The 15,086-nt window shown below is 42.7% G+C and overlaps 1 protein-coding gene across 1 annotated transcript in view; it reads right to left on the reverse strand.

Moving 5' to 3' along the window:
• Positions 1-889: 889 nt before the first annotated feature.
• CLSTN2 (calsyntenin 2) overlaps positions 890-15,086 on the reverse strand; it is a 406,755-nt gene continuing 392,558 nt past the window's right edge. The window contains exons 16-18 of the mRNA XM_054983897.1: positions 6,294-6,417; positions 2,680-2,864; positions 890-1,618 (exon numbers count right to left, since the gene is read on the reverse strand). Coding sequence (XP_054839872.1) covers positions 1,406-1,618; positions 2,680-2,864; positions 6,294-6,417 — 522 coding nt within the window. The 3' untranslated portion in view covers positions 890-1,405. The remainder of the gene's footprint in view (positions 1,619-2,679; positions 2,865-6,293; positions 6,418-15,086) is intronic.

A 15,086-nucleotide genomic window follows, 5' to 3' on the forward strand; every position in this document is an offset into this window, starting at 1 on the left:
TAACTATATAGCCACAAAGAATATGAAAGAGAAAAGAAATAATGCAATAAACCACACAGACTTGTCAACTTCTTCTGCACATTTAGAACAAAATGGTTAGAAAAACAAAACACTACTCTATGTTATCAAATACAATATTAGTTTTCAAACACTACCTACTTTTGTTTTAAACTTTTATGTTATTATATCTTGTTCTTGTATTTTCCAAACTTGTTGTTGTTGAAGGAAAAGGTTAAGAAGAACGGCAGACTATTTGGAGGTTCAAATGATAGCTAGTTAAATTATTTTGTCCCATTTGCTTCCACCATTGCCTTTTGGTATTGACTAGAACAAACCAGGTACCAATTCCAACTGGAATAATTAATTCAGTTCTTTTTAACTTTCAAAAGGAAATGTTTTCCCCAAGTCTATATGTTTTGTTTTGATCCTTTTAAACAGTCCTGATCTAAATCTCAACCAAACCAAAGTATAGTATTAGTGTTTCATATCATACTCCAGCAAAGTAATGATTTACAATGCAGGTTACACAGATGAAATTGTTTGTGCACATCGGAAGCACAGCTCTTAGCCAAAGCCACATTCCAGTTGAAATTGTATTTCACATCAGCTAATATCCTTAATCTGTGTGGTAAAGGATACAGAAAACCATTACAAGCAAAGGCTTTATTTTATGGGATCTTGCATGGCATTACTCAACTTTCAATAGGCGAACTGGATAAGGATTTTTGACACAAAGTTTTAACAGCATGAGCAGTGAAATGGATTATCCATACCAGTACACATGTGCACACGCGTGCACACACCATTTTAGTATGAAGAATCTTTCTCTACAAGGCAATTAATCACAAAGAAGAAAAGTTTGAAAGACAGCAAATGAATGAGCTCTGCCTGCTGTAAAGAGCAGCACCTACACCTTTCTCCACCTCTGAAGACAAGGTTCTTCTTACCCAGACATAGAATAAAATAAAACCTACCCACCCCTTTTGTATTGTTTGGACATTTAAAAACGACTCTTACTGTCAGCTGTACTGTCCCCTCTATAGGCCGAACGACAGGACTTTTGCATATTTGTATTTAGAAGGTCACAGGGGCTTCCATGGAAGGGTGAAGTAGTAAGGAACAGATGGCTTCAGACTGGTGCTGTTATTACTGGTGACATACTACTGGTTGTACCCTGTGCTTTACCAGATGCTATTACCCATACACTAGGAAGGAACAACTATCTGGAGCTGTTTGATATAACTACATCAAATTCAGGCAATGCAATTCTATCAACTGTAGTCAATCAGAGTTATATCCTGTCAATTAATTCATAGATCCAAGGTGGGGTTCACTCAGTAGGATTGACTCAGAAATACACAGTATTGGTGTTTACAAAAGGAACAATCAATAGGACTAAAGGCTTCTAGTACGGTAGTGCTGTGTCATCCCATTCCAGCTGATCTTGCCTGGTGGTATTCTGTTTGTTATGCTTGTTTCCAATGGCTTCCACTTCCTCCTCCTCCTCCTCCTCTTCCTCTTCACTTTCATCTGACTCAGCACTGGTTGTATCATCTTCATCTTCTACTTCTTCCTCCTCATCGCTTTCTTCTTCTGCATGATGAGGCTCTTCATATTTCTATATTGTGTAGAAACACACAATCTTCTTAGAAAAACAGTGTTCTTCTTACCTGTTCTGAAGATTATCAATATTTTGCCAGATCTTTTGCAATTGTTTGTTCTGACAGAAACTGCTGAAGCTAATTGCACTTCTGAAGGCTAAAATTCATTCTGGGCTCTGCTCAAACCATGAATGTCATTGTGCCACCATCGCTAATTCAAATGTAGCATGAAGTGGGTCTGGTGACCAGACTATGGGCGGAGAGGCCTTCAAAGAGATGCTTATGAACATCTTTCCCATACAGCCTCCCATATGGAACAACATGGGATTAGCTAAAACCGGTTAAGAACCAAGCAGGAGGCTTTGGCATCTCTTTCTATGGAGACCTCTTTTTCTTGATTCATGTTATTCTGGAATGTAGTATTATAAAGAGGCCTGGTCTAGGGTTGCCAGGGGTCTCGGGCCAAAATGGGTGTGTACGGGCAGGGGGCACTTCTCTCCCACGTGTGTGCTCTGCACATGTGCTCCCTAGCACCCCCATTCCATTGAACTGGCTTCACTGCACCCGTCATTTTCTCCCATCATTTTCCAGCATGAAGGAAGAGCCACAGCCACACCGAAGGCAAAAATCACCCATTTGGAGGCTTCAGCACAGAAGCCTCTGAATAGTCGAGCCTCCAAGTGGGTGGGTTTTTTTGGCTTCGATGAGCCCCACAGCACTTCCCTTCATGTTAGAAAACAACCTCATTTTCCAGCACAGGAGAGGAAATGCTGAGTGCACTGAAGCCAGTTCAATGTGATGGGGGAGCATGCACACGCACTTCCCATCTGCCGGATGAGAGGGGCTGGGGGCAGCAGGTGGGTTGGGCATTCTTCAGATGACTAGGCTATAAATAGGGTGACAGGATTTGAGAGAAATCCAGCATTAGAGTAAGAGGTTGGGTTGATAATTTTACAAGTCTTCCTTCCAGTCATACACAATTATATGTTCTTAACCTTTTCAAAGAACTCACTGTAAAATTAACTATTGAAAATGTCAAGTCTAAAAAGATTATTAGATATCATGTTTGGCTGCTTACCTCCATAGGATTGACAGTGATGGTCAAAGCTGAATCATCCCAATCCATTTCATTCTCTTTACTGCCTTCATTTTCCTTCGAACTTTGTTGGTAAGTTGACCGAATTCTGTATACCCCCAAAGCAACAATGAAGACTAGGACGCTGACACAAATTACTATGACAATAGTAGCCACACTGGGAAGTACTAAAATGAGATAAAAATGGGGTAAATATTTCTTCTTTATATTCCACCTGTACAGACATACATCCTATTTTCGTTTATGTAAATACATACACAGAGAGAAAATGTTCGCTTATTTAAAACATTTGTGTGCTGCTTTTTGACCCAACCGGGTCCCTTAGGAGTAGTCTAATCTAGATGTTATAAAGACATGCACCACAGTGGCATAATCTTTTCTTCCCAGGAAGGCCAGAACTGGCTCACCTGCTAAAGCTGGTGAGATGTGCCCCTGGCCACTGCTGCCACCTGTTTATTGAACAGGAGGCCCAGGTCCAGCAGCACCCCAAGCTGCAAACCTGCTCCTTTAAAGGGAGGGCAACCTCACCCAGAACAGGAGCATTCCAATTGCTAGATCAGATCTTTCCCCATCAAGTAGCACCTCCTTTTTATTGGGATTAAGTTTCTGCTTGGTAGCCCTTATTCATCCCTACATTGCCTTCAGGTACTGGTTTATAGTTTCTACAGCATCTGCTGGAAGTGTGAGATAGAGTTGAGTGTCATCTGCATATTGGTTGCAATTCTGCCCAAATCTCCATATAAACCGTCCCAGTGGCTTTCATGTAGATGTTAAAAAGCATGGGGGACAAGATGAAAACTTACAGGACCTCATACGCCCAAGGCCAAGGGGCTGAGCAGCAGTCTTCTAACCCCACACTTTGAGAACTACTTTTAAGTTAAGAATGGTGTCCCAGCCCTAAAAGGCAGTCCAGAAGTATATCAAAACTTGCCAAAAGGTCCAGGAGAATCAACAGTTGTAGTCCAGCATGGAGTTTCGTCTATAGAGAACACTCCATATCAAAATATTATTTTGGACAAAAATAATATTAGCTTGGATTCAGCCAGCTAGTTTTCTCTGCATTCCACTCTCCCCATGACCTCCTGAGTCATCATGAGATCTGCATGAACAAGCTGCAGAGGTGAGGGGGCTGCAATGAGGAGGGGAAAGGTACAAAAAACACCCTTCCCCCCCTCTTCTGCAAGATCAGTTCCACTAACAGATCACTAACTGATATTAGAGGATAAGTTGGTCCTCAGAAGTCCAGAGAGGCCCAGCTACATTCAGCTTTGAGACATGAAGCCATAATTTTAAAATATCAACAATTACAACATGATGAACATAAAAATAAGTTGTGAAATTTATCAAATTCCAAACAAGTGTCTACATATGAGGCCCCCTTTGAGCTGGAGGATCAGAACAAATGGCCCACCTGCCCTGGCTTAACAATATGTAAATATGAGCTGATTCACAAATTTTATGTATTTTCACAGGAATATTTTAGTTTGCAGACAAAATTTCTGTTGCACCTTGCCACCTCTCAACTCTGATATGGTACCTAAGAGCAATAGTTACAGATATATTTATATCTAAATTAAATGTGCAGGTTTTTCTCTAAAAACTACATATTAGGTTTTGGCCACCTCAGAAAAGTTTCAAGGTATCTCTACCCCTTGAATGGACCCAGTTGACATCCTTTAACCACTGCCCATTGTTCAGTCACCATAGTAGCTGACATACCATATTTGTTTCATTAGCTAGGTTTCAATTACGGTGACTTGCCAAAACAGAAAGATGGAGGCGGTTTATCATATTTATCTAGGACTAGCTGACCCGGAGAAGCTGAAAGAAGCAGACAAGTATGTAGACATTCACAGGTGTGCTAAAGGCATCCCAATCCCATGGTGACAGTTCTTATGTTGTCAGGGAGAATGGAATTCTTGGAATAGGGGGCTGTCAGTAGGAGGAGGAGGAAATGATCTCTTAGAAGGGACCCATTCTTCACATGAGTTTATATTCTCTCATGCTGAAGATAGTCCTTTGGTGACAAAATGAGGGAGGGAGCTTTTGATATTGGGAGTAGAGATGAGCACGAACAGGGAAAAAACCCCGAACATGATCTTCATTGTTCATTGCCATTCACAAACAGGGAGTCACAAACAACCACAAACATGGTCCTGTTCACAAACATGTTCATGGTTGGCTGTTCATGGGAGCCAGCAGGATCTCCTCCAGCCATCATCCAAGTCAAGATCCCTACCGTACCAGTCCCAGAAACCTTACCTGAGCAGGCAACAGGAAAGGTACCAATAATAAATAATAGCTTGGCCCAGAGCCTGGCAGCAGCCATGGAACTTGAAGGGGTAGATCCCTATCCCACCACACAAAAAGAAAATTCAAGCTCCAATCCACTCTATCAAAATGCCAACAGCAACTGTCTCTCCCTTTCCACTGTCTGCAAACTAAGCCAGAGCTGGGAGCCCGCCTCCCCCCTGCTCTTTGCTCCCTTGTTGTAACAAATTTGGAGCTCCACACTTGAAAGGAAGACCTGCCTATCAAGCTAAATTGGGCTTAGATTGGGGTTTCCAGGGCAACAGCAGGAGTTCAGACAGAGTTCAGACAATCCCTGCCTAAATTGCCAAGAGGATTGCAGGTGCCAGACTGTCTGGCTTGATGAACAGCAGCGAACAGCAACCAACGAGGCTTGCAACGACCACCTGTTCATTTAGAGTGGGGCCTCACAAACAGTGTGTTTGCAAACAGCAGATTGGGCTGTTCCCGGCTTTTTTCGTTCGTATTGCTGTTCATGCCCATCTCTAATTGGGAGCGCCAATCCTCAGCAAAGTATAAAGATAGGTCTGTGACCTGTGACTTCATATTGACCTGCATATCTGGTACAAAAGTTGATATTACAAATGTCTAAATAGGCTGGTAGTTAGTGACAGGAAGGAGTCAATGGTCATAGTGGGGAGGTGAGTGTCAGGGAGTATAGCTGTGCAGTCCTAGAAAAAGAACAGTTAGGTTGCTGGGCAAGAAATTAAAAATCTTTGATACAGCATTCTTAGAAATACAGACTGTTCCACATACAGAGCTAGATAGACCGAGAGAGACTGGGAAGATTAATACAAGGTTGAGATGGAGGTGCAGGAAGGGAGTGTTTAAATTTCATCAGCAGTGCAGAAGGCTTTGGGACAAGCCCGCTCTGTACAAAACAGCAAGGCTTGAGTTGAAAGGAAATGGAATCAGATTGCTAGAGCTTAACATTAAAATGGTTGAAAAGTTTTTAGTTTTTAAAATTAAATTTTGCAGGATGGCAAGCAAAGTGCTGGGCTAGATGAGCCATAATACCATCCTTCTTCTCTTGCAGACAACTTGTCAGAACACAAGTTGGTACATTCCCTGTCCCTTCTTAGAGGATGAGACAAATTGGTCGAAGATGATCCCATCTTTGGGTCTTTCCCATGACAATAACATAGAAGTGCCATTCATATGTCACTGAACTTCCTGCCGTGATTATGAAGGCTCACAGCCATATGCGTAGCTGCTGACAGAAACAGAATGTTGAATTAGATGATTTTGAAGTATTGTCTGGCAATTCAATCTTTCTTAATTAATACCTGAGCCATGAATACTGTTTATGCTTTCTTCTGGGTGATGTATTGACTGGAGAAACTGTGGCTGTACTACCATATGATTTACATATTCCATAATATTTGAGTTGGAATTGTGTAGAATATTAACCTAGAAAAGGGAGAGAAAGGATTAATATTGCTAATTGCTAGAAATTCCAGTGTCATCAAACAGAAGTTTTATCAGTTTGCTTTTTTAATTCTTTGCATCTCTCATATGATTTCAGTCTGCCCACAAACAAGTAATAGTTGATAATAAATTAAAATAAATAAACTGCATGGACAATAAATTCAGTGTCCACAGTAGAGTTCTAGTACTTCATAACAGAACTGAATATTATTATGCATGGCATTAATTAACTGGCCACACTGTAAAAGGAGATTCTCCGAGCCCTTCCAAATGATAAAAATGCCATCCAAGCATCTTTTATACAAGTTAATACAGTCCCTACAGATATTTTTGTTGCTCTAGAAAAGATATGGGGGGCTTTGTATGAAATTATACCACTGAGAAAGGCCAAAAACACGTCTGGTTGTAGTTCTAAACATATGGAAAAATGTACAATAATACCTGTATATTTTAAAACTGTCTATTTGAATATATAATAGTGTTATGACCTGGGCCTACATAGTGAGGCCTAATGGCTTCAGGGAAACCTGTACTAGAATGACTACATTTCCCAGGTTGCCTTTGGAACCTGTGGTTGTTTAACAGGGGATTTGGAGTTAAAAATTGTACCAATAGAGAAGTAGGGGGATGGTGCCTGAGAAGAAGGGATAAAAGGCCTCAAACACAGTGGGAGGGTGTTCGCTCCTAGGGAGCAGAGCTGAAGAGAGGTTGTTTTAGACAGAGGGATCCTTCATCCAGACGGGGTGAGACAGTTTGAAGCCAGGAGACAGCTAGGAACAGTCAAACACATTAGGGTATTTTATTTGTTTGTTCACCAACCTTTACTTTCTCTTTAATCTAAAAAGTTTTGAACACCAGTTCTTACTAAACCCTTTAAATAAAGTTTATTATTCTGCCTGGGTCCTCATGCCTCATTTGGTCACACATAAAGTAAAACCTACTGGGAAAGAGTAAACAAAAGGGGTCAGTTGGGTGCTCTGGGCTCTTCTGAGGAAACCTGTACCTGAATGGTAGCAGCCTAAAGAGAGATTCCCTGGGCCCTGGCTTGCTGTGACAAATGGTATGGTACTAACATGTTGAACCACTGTTACTGTTTTTAGCTTTTTTCACTTATGTGATTAAATTATATTCTAGTCTTATATTCATTTATATTACTTTCACAGTTATATTTTAATTTGTTATTTTGGTGCAACCTCTTTGGTGACTCCACAACTCTTTCAAGCCATTTTATCCAGTATCCTATCAATCAGGCATGAGCATTAGTACTGAAGAGCTTAGGAAAATCCTGCAGCAGCCTATGTCATGGCATAGGTTTTAGAGAAGGCTCTACTATCCTCTGTCAGACAATGCTGAACTACAGCCTCACATAGTAATATTAGACAACAGTGTGTTTTGTGGTTTTGCCATTTCATTTTCTTCTCATGACCTCTAAAATAAACTATATGCTGTTGGTATTCTCTGATCGACATTTAGATCTTTGTGTGGCTTCTGAAAAAACAGAAACTTGTTCCACATTGCTGGTCTAAATGTCAGCTCTTTTTACTTTGGTCTATTGCTATTTGATGGTAGACTTTGACCAGGGCTGCGTATGTATTATGCAGGTTATTGTCATCAATGGAGCACTGTATCAGCCACATTCCAGTATCTGATCAGAGCAAGCATTAGCTCTGTATTTCAGCATGCAGCAATTTATGTGGATGGTTACCATGCTTGATATTTTTTCTACTTCTTTTTTTTGCATCCCATATTTACCTTGTTGCAAACTAAAATATGGCTGAAAACAGCCATTATTAATTTGCCAAGAGAAATACCCTCAGGTGTGAAATGGGAACCACAGGATGGAAGTGGGATAACGCATCATTCTGCAAAGAAAGTAGCAACATCAGAGAATTCATAGTCCCATCAAGAGAGAATTCTGAAGGCTCCATCACCAGCTAGAGAAGATGGCAAAGAGGCACACAGTAGAGGAGAAGCCACGATCTGTTCTTTATTTCTGCTTACCTCAGTACCTTCTTTTATATAGATGCTGGAAAGAACAATTAGCTGCTAAGAAGGGATAAGAGGAGATAAATAATGGATAGAGAAAGACAAAAGGTTCCTCTTTCATTTTATGATTACTAGGGGAGTGCATCCTGAAATTCCTGAACCAAAAATACGCACAAAATCACTGTTTCAGGTTGTTACTGTGATTTCCTGAATGGTAAATACCAATCCGGGATTCTTAAGCATTCTGAAAAAAGCCCCATGAAAAAATAAATCTGAGGTCTGTGTGTGTTTGGGCACTAACCAGCAACAATAGCAGTTGTGTTGATTCTCTTTGATTCTCCTGATTCCCTGGGAAATGGCATTTCTCCCTTTCAACTGTATCCTTGCAAGGGATCAGGATTACTCCTAGCCAATCACCATTGAAGACAAACTCCAGAGAAGGAATTTTTAAGGCTTCAGCTGCTGCTCTGATCAGGCCAACACTTTCAGAAGAATGAGAGACTCCTACCCACCAGCATCTCCATAAACAGTAGTAGTAATTGGAGTACCCCTACAATGGATGCCCAGTATGAAGACATGTGTCTCATAGCATTCATCATGTACAAACACATACATGTGCTCTTTTGGTTTGAAAAATTCAAACTATTTTCAAAGATTGTACTGATGTGGTGAGGGAGTAGTTTGCTTAAAAAGAACCCATTCTTATTTTGTGAAAGGAGACTACAGACCACAAGGATGGATAGCAAATGCAGAGTATATAAGTGGAAAGCTAAGACAGCACACCTGGCCACGTGTGAAACATGCTTGGGCCGGGGGCTGCTTTTGCCTCACCACATGGAGGGAGAGGCAACCCTGCATTCTCGGGCATTCAGTTCTTTGGGAGGTGGGGCCTGGCCTTATAAAGGGCAGCTCTGCCTCCATAGGGCTCAGTCAGCTTTGAGTATGAGGTGAACCTATGATCAAGTGGCAAGCAGTTGCTAGGCTGAGGATTCGCTAGGCTGGAGCACAGGTCAGTCTGTGCGAGTTATAGCTGAGCTGCTGGATCTCTGCCACAGTTATGGGAGAGTGGAAAATTAAGGGGCTTGCCTCATATCCAGTGACAGCCATCAGGCAGCTTAGGTGCCTTTAGGTTTGCCAGTAAACCTCCCGGTTGTCATGCAGGCCTGTGACCTGCCTGCCATACTCAGTGATATCTTTTACTTTGGGGGATGGGGGGATAGTTTGTAATTCTGCTGTTCTCTTGCTGTTTTCTATGCTTTTGCTATCCTGCACTTGAAGCACCTGGGAACCAGCCGAATGACCTTGGAGCCTTGGAGCTTGCATCTCTTCTCCCTGCCAGTTTTCTCATGAGAAAATGTGCGCCAAGACTAATGGACTTCAACTTGGAAAAGGGGGAGGAAAGAGGAGGGTATAACTGGGCCACTGGCCCTTACTCGGGTATTTCTGGTAATTGCTTTGTACTGTACTCTAATGGGGGTAATCTCTTAATAAAGACCTTTAACTCATCCAGCCTGGTCTGATGCAGTGGAGTCGTCTAGGAGAATCCCCTAAAAGAGCCTGACACTGGTTTGATGTAAGCCCGGGCAACTTCCAGGATCACACGACGTTAATGGTTGGCACAAGAGTTAGATCCTGAGGGTTAGCGCAATGATGGCCCAAGCCCTTTAGGAAGGGTCTGGTGAGCCCTAAGGCTCAAGACTCTGTACTTAGCCATGGGGCCAGTGATGGCTGGACTGCTACTACTGTTCGATGTGAGGTAGTCATTTACCTGGGGGTAATGAACTGGCTTCCCAAGGGCTCGGCCCTTTCTTTACAGACTCACACAGGCTTGCAGCACCCAGGCAAGTAGTGGCCTGATGTCTCACATCCTGGTCATTCACCTGGGTGGTAATGACCTTGGCTCACAGGGCATGGCCCTTTCCTTACAGGCTCACACAGGCTTGCAGAGCCCAGGCAAGTAGTGGCCTGATGGCTTGAGAGGAGATGCGGTCCTCCACCTCACATTCCGGTTATTTGTTTGGGTGGTACTGACCTTGGTCTGCAATGCTTCCCCATCATGGTGGTGGGATTGGTTATTTACCTAGGTGGTGATGACCTTGGTTTGCAATGCTTCATCGTCATGGTGGTGGGAAGGTTGGGACCCACTAGGTGAGGGGCTAGACATACGGCCAATAGCCTTGGGAGGGCTAGGCATACAGTCAACAGAGGCCTAGAGAAAGCTGTGGGGAGGGGCTGAACATTTACTTGCTGCACTCCTGCATAAAGGCCGCCTTTGCCGACCTCGACAGAGGTGATGAGAGGGCATAGCATAAGGCCAATAAGGCCCTTTAAGAGGCTTTAGGAGCAAGAGGGGTATTTATTTGCACTTTCCTGGCATAAGGGCTGAGGTTGCCAACCTCTACGGAGGTGGTGGTGTTCACTTATTGGTGAAGGGCAATGCAATATTCTGTGGTAACCTATGGCAAGGGCGGTTGGCACTAGGCTAACTGTAGGGAGCAAGGGCCTAAGAAAAGGCTTGGCCCTGGCTGTGACAGGTTAGATTTGGGTAGACAGAGCGGGCCAGTGAGCACCCGGTGGCACCTCCCCATTGGTGGGGAATTGGGGTCTGTCAGGGATTGGCTGGCAGGCTTTCTGGTGGCCAGCTGAGAGGGCAGACTGCTTGTGGGATCCCCTGTACAAGTCCTTCCCCCAGGCTCCATGGCATGGAGTGCTTGGAGCTTTAAGGGGGGAACCATTCCTCTGGCCAGCCGGGTTACAGCCATGCACATGGATGGCTTGCACCTGGGGCAGCGGGTGACTTGCCCAGACAGGTCGGGGAGGAGGTCCGGGGTGAACCCTTGGTCCTGACCTGTACTGCTGGTGATGCTCTTGCCATTATTAAGTTTAATGTTGGCCAATAAATGGCCCAGATTTATACCCAAGCCTTGTGTCTGTCTCTTCATTCTGAATGGGAGGGGGGATTTATTGTCAATCAGTCGCTGTAAGATTATGCAAAGCAACAGGATGTAGCTGGGATTTTAAAAGAAATGCTGGTGCCTAGTGATCTTCTACTGGGTCACATGCACATACCCTGCATAGGAAACAGTGGAGAGAAGTGAACTGAGGGGCAATCATTTTGGAGATTCATACAATTGAACATCCTTATCCATTTTGCTTGAAACTTAGGGGGTTCTTTAGACTAGACGGAGGAGAGTTTTCTGTACAACCCAGAGCTCATTGTCTTTAAAAACAGCTGCACTAGACCCTCAGATTGATTCCCCCATTAAAAATAACGGTCCTGAAATTTGGAACCTGGAAACAACAACAACATGAATTTGTACTCCAAACCAGTACTAATCTACTCAAACATTAGGAATAAATGGTAAAGTGTCCTCCTTGAAACCCCGATCTGAAATTATAACCATTTTTCCCTTTGGGGGCACACCTCTAATGATGCCTGTCTAATGACCTCTGCTTGAGGGGAGCCTTCAGAAGAATCAGGAAGCAGAGCTGTCTGTGGTGGGGCTGCTCTCACCCAAGTTCATTCATGGACAAGTTCTCAGTAAGTGACTCCCCCTCGCCGTAAATGAAGAGGGAGCAGTAACATTTTCCTCAAATACAAAGTGTATGGCACTGTATGAGCAGGACTGAGGGAATTATACGTTATCACATACTCCAGTCAACAAGCTAGATAGCAGAAGGGGAAAAAGCTGGAGAAGCAATCAAGTTTCACTCTGAAATGCAAGTCCCGTTAAAGCAAAACAGGATAGTTCTCATCACAAGTATCAGAGATAAATGAGATGTGAATGACACATGTACTACTACTCTGAAGGCCATAAATAGCATCTCCAGAGATAGTGACAGAAAATCCCACAGCATCTTTTTGAATCAAGGAGAGGATGTTGTGAGCACATGGAAAGACTGAATAAAATTACCTAGAGATAAGAGAAAACAAAGATTGGCAAAATGGACCAATTATAAGAGGGCACTTGCAATTTTAGTTCTGTCTTCTAGTTGCTTTCCATTCTCTCCATCTGCCTGCTTTCATCCCTGCCCAATTTCACTCACAAACTGGATAATGTCTCTGACAAGGACTGCCACAATCAGCAGCTGTCTAGAAAGTAGGGAGTTAAAGTGATATGTGAGCAATCCTAAGCAAGTCTGCTTGGAAGTAAGTCTCATTTTATTCAGTGGGGCTTACTCCTAGGAATAGAATAGAAGAGAATCAATAGAGAGCCAGTTTGGTGTAGTGGTTAAGAGCGCGGGACTCTAATATGGAGAGCCGGGTTTGATTCCCCGCTCCTCCACTTGAAGCCAGCTGTGTGACCTTGGGCTAGTCAGAATTCTCTGGGGCTCTCTCAGCCCTACCCACCTCACAGGGTGTTTTGTTGTGGGGACAATAGTGACATACTTTGTTAACCAGTCTGAGTGGCCATTAAGTTGTCCTTAAGGGTGGTATATAAATTGAATGTTATTATTATTATTATGTTATTAATGAGGTATAGTAGTTAGAGGTCTGGACTAAGACTAGGGAGAACCAAATTCAGGTCCCTGGTGGCCATGACATTTTTGAGTGACCTTGGGCAGGGCTTTCTCCCTTAGCCTGTACTTCTTTCACAGGGTTCTTGTGAGGCTAAAATGGAGGAGAACCATATATGCTGTCCTGAGCTCTTTGGAGGAAGGGCAGAATAAAGACACAACAAACAAATACATTGTAAGCTAAGCACTGGAGAAGCTTTGGATTTCAAATACAGCTTACATAAAAGAAAAGAACCCAACTGTCGAAACCATGGCAGAACAATCCTAAGAAAAATATCATGGCAGTAAGCCCCACTGAATAAAATGGGACTTGCTTCTGAGTAGATCTGATTAGAGATGGGCACGAACTGAAATATGAACCAAAGTTCATGATGAATCAGGCCGGTTTGTGGTTTGCAAACCGGCGGCTCGTCAGAGCCCATTTCTGACGAACCGCCATGAACTTTAGGCTGGTTCGTTTGGTTTGGTTTTTTTGGTTCATCACTGCAGACAGCCTGGTGCCAATCAATCAGTTTCCTAGGCAACGGAGGATCAACTTCCTGCAGACCTTCTGCTGACCTGGAAGTGGTTTTCTGCCGGACCGGAAGTGACCTTCTGCTGACCTGGAAGTGATGATTCTCTGACCTGGATGTGACATTTTCACGAACCAAACAAACTGGTTTGTGAACTGGGGCAGGTTCGTGAAAGTTCATGGTTCGTGAAATGTGATGAACTGCAAACGGTTCGTTTTTTTTCTGGTTTGTGCCTATCTCTAGATCTGATTAGGCCTGATATTGTCTATATTTTAGCCAACAGAGATTCAGTAAAATTGCAATTGCCCTAATCCCTGTATGCTGAGATGTATGTTTCCTGGGCAGCAGTATTCAAGCTCCCCCATGCATCCTTCACCTCTTGGAGTGTAGATGGGAGCCTTATTGTCATTCCTTCCCACTACATATTTCTGGTAAATAATGTGAACAGAGGAAGATCCTATTCATGTAGGGAGTAGCACATGGTATAGAGAGGCTGCAAGGACGAGACATATCGGGTGGTGGTGGGGAGATCTTTGCTCCTCTACAACAACTTTATTCATATCATGAGGCTGGTACTACCTGACAATAAACCTAATTAAACAGAATGGTTTTCATATCATGTATGCCATTTATATGTATAATCTATAATACTGATTAACTGCATTAATAATATTTGTTTGTACAGAAAACAAGTGGCATGAAGACAAAGATTCATAGTTCCATTTGGCATGAAGGAGAAGCAAAATTAAATTGCAGATTTTCAGATCAAGATAGCAAGGATGAGAATTTTAAATCATCCCTGGCTCTTGTATCATTGACTGGAACACTAAAGGAAAATAGTGCAGAAGCGCTATATGCAGAATGGGCTTCTGAGGTTTGTCTTTTGGCACATTAGGAATCTACCATTTCTCTGGATTTAAATATAATCAAGATTAAATTGGTGTGACAAGTGATCAGAAATGGTCAATTACATGCCTTATAGCCAAAACGCCAATGGGAAACTTAAACTTGTTGCATTCGTTTGTTGGCATAACAGAAAACTTCAGACTATCACATTGACTGTGGTTTACTTTTGTCAGCATGAAAGTAACTTCAGAGGAGGAAAAACTTTTAGCTGTTGCTGGCATTGAGTTAGGTGTTTGGAACAACATTGTATGCAAGAATAAATGGACAGAAAACGTTTTGCTTGGCAAAGTTTGATGGCTCATGGCTTTAGAATTACCTGCAACATTCCATATAGTCATGCGGAGCAAACAACCAAGCTTTGCCTTATTACCTTGTGACACAATCCACTAATATGTCTAGTGCTTATTTCTTCTTCACTTGACATGTATGAGGAGCAAGCACTGGAGAGTGCTGCACCTCACATGAAAGAAAAACCCTTTATTGGAATTCCTATGGCACTCTAGCAATGAGCCTTGTGCTTGTGTGCTCCACCCTTCCTTGCATGCTCTGATTCAATTTTAGTTACTTCCTTTATAGGCCAAACCATAGTTTGCCATTACATAACAATCAATCTATAGTTTGTGATTATCTTCCTATGGTTTGAAATGCTGATTTGGAGGATAAGCACAAAGCACAGATTACTGTTTCAGATGAAATGGCAAACAAGTGTAGGCATAAAACAGAAAAGGA

Source organism: Eublepharis macularius, chromosome 6 (assembly GCF_028583425.1).
Source record: "Eublepharis macularius isolate TG4126 chromosome 6, MPM_Emac_v1.0, whole genome shotgun sequence".
Taxonomy (NCBI): domain Eukaryota; kingdom Metazoa; phylum Chordata; class Lepidosauria; order Squamata; family Eublepharidae; genus Eublepharis; species Eublepharis macularius.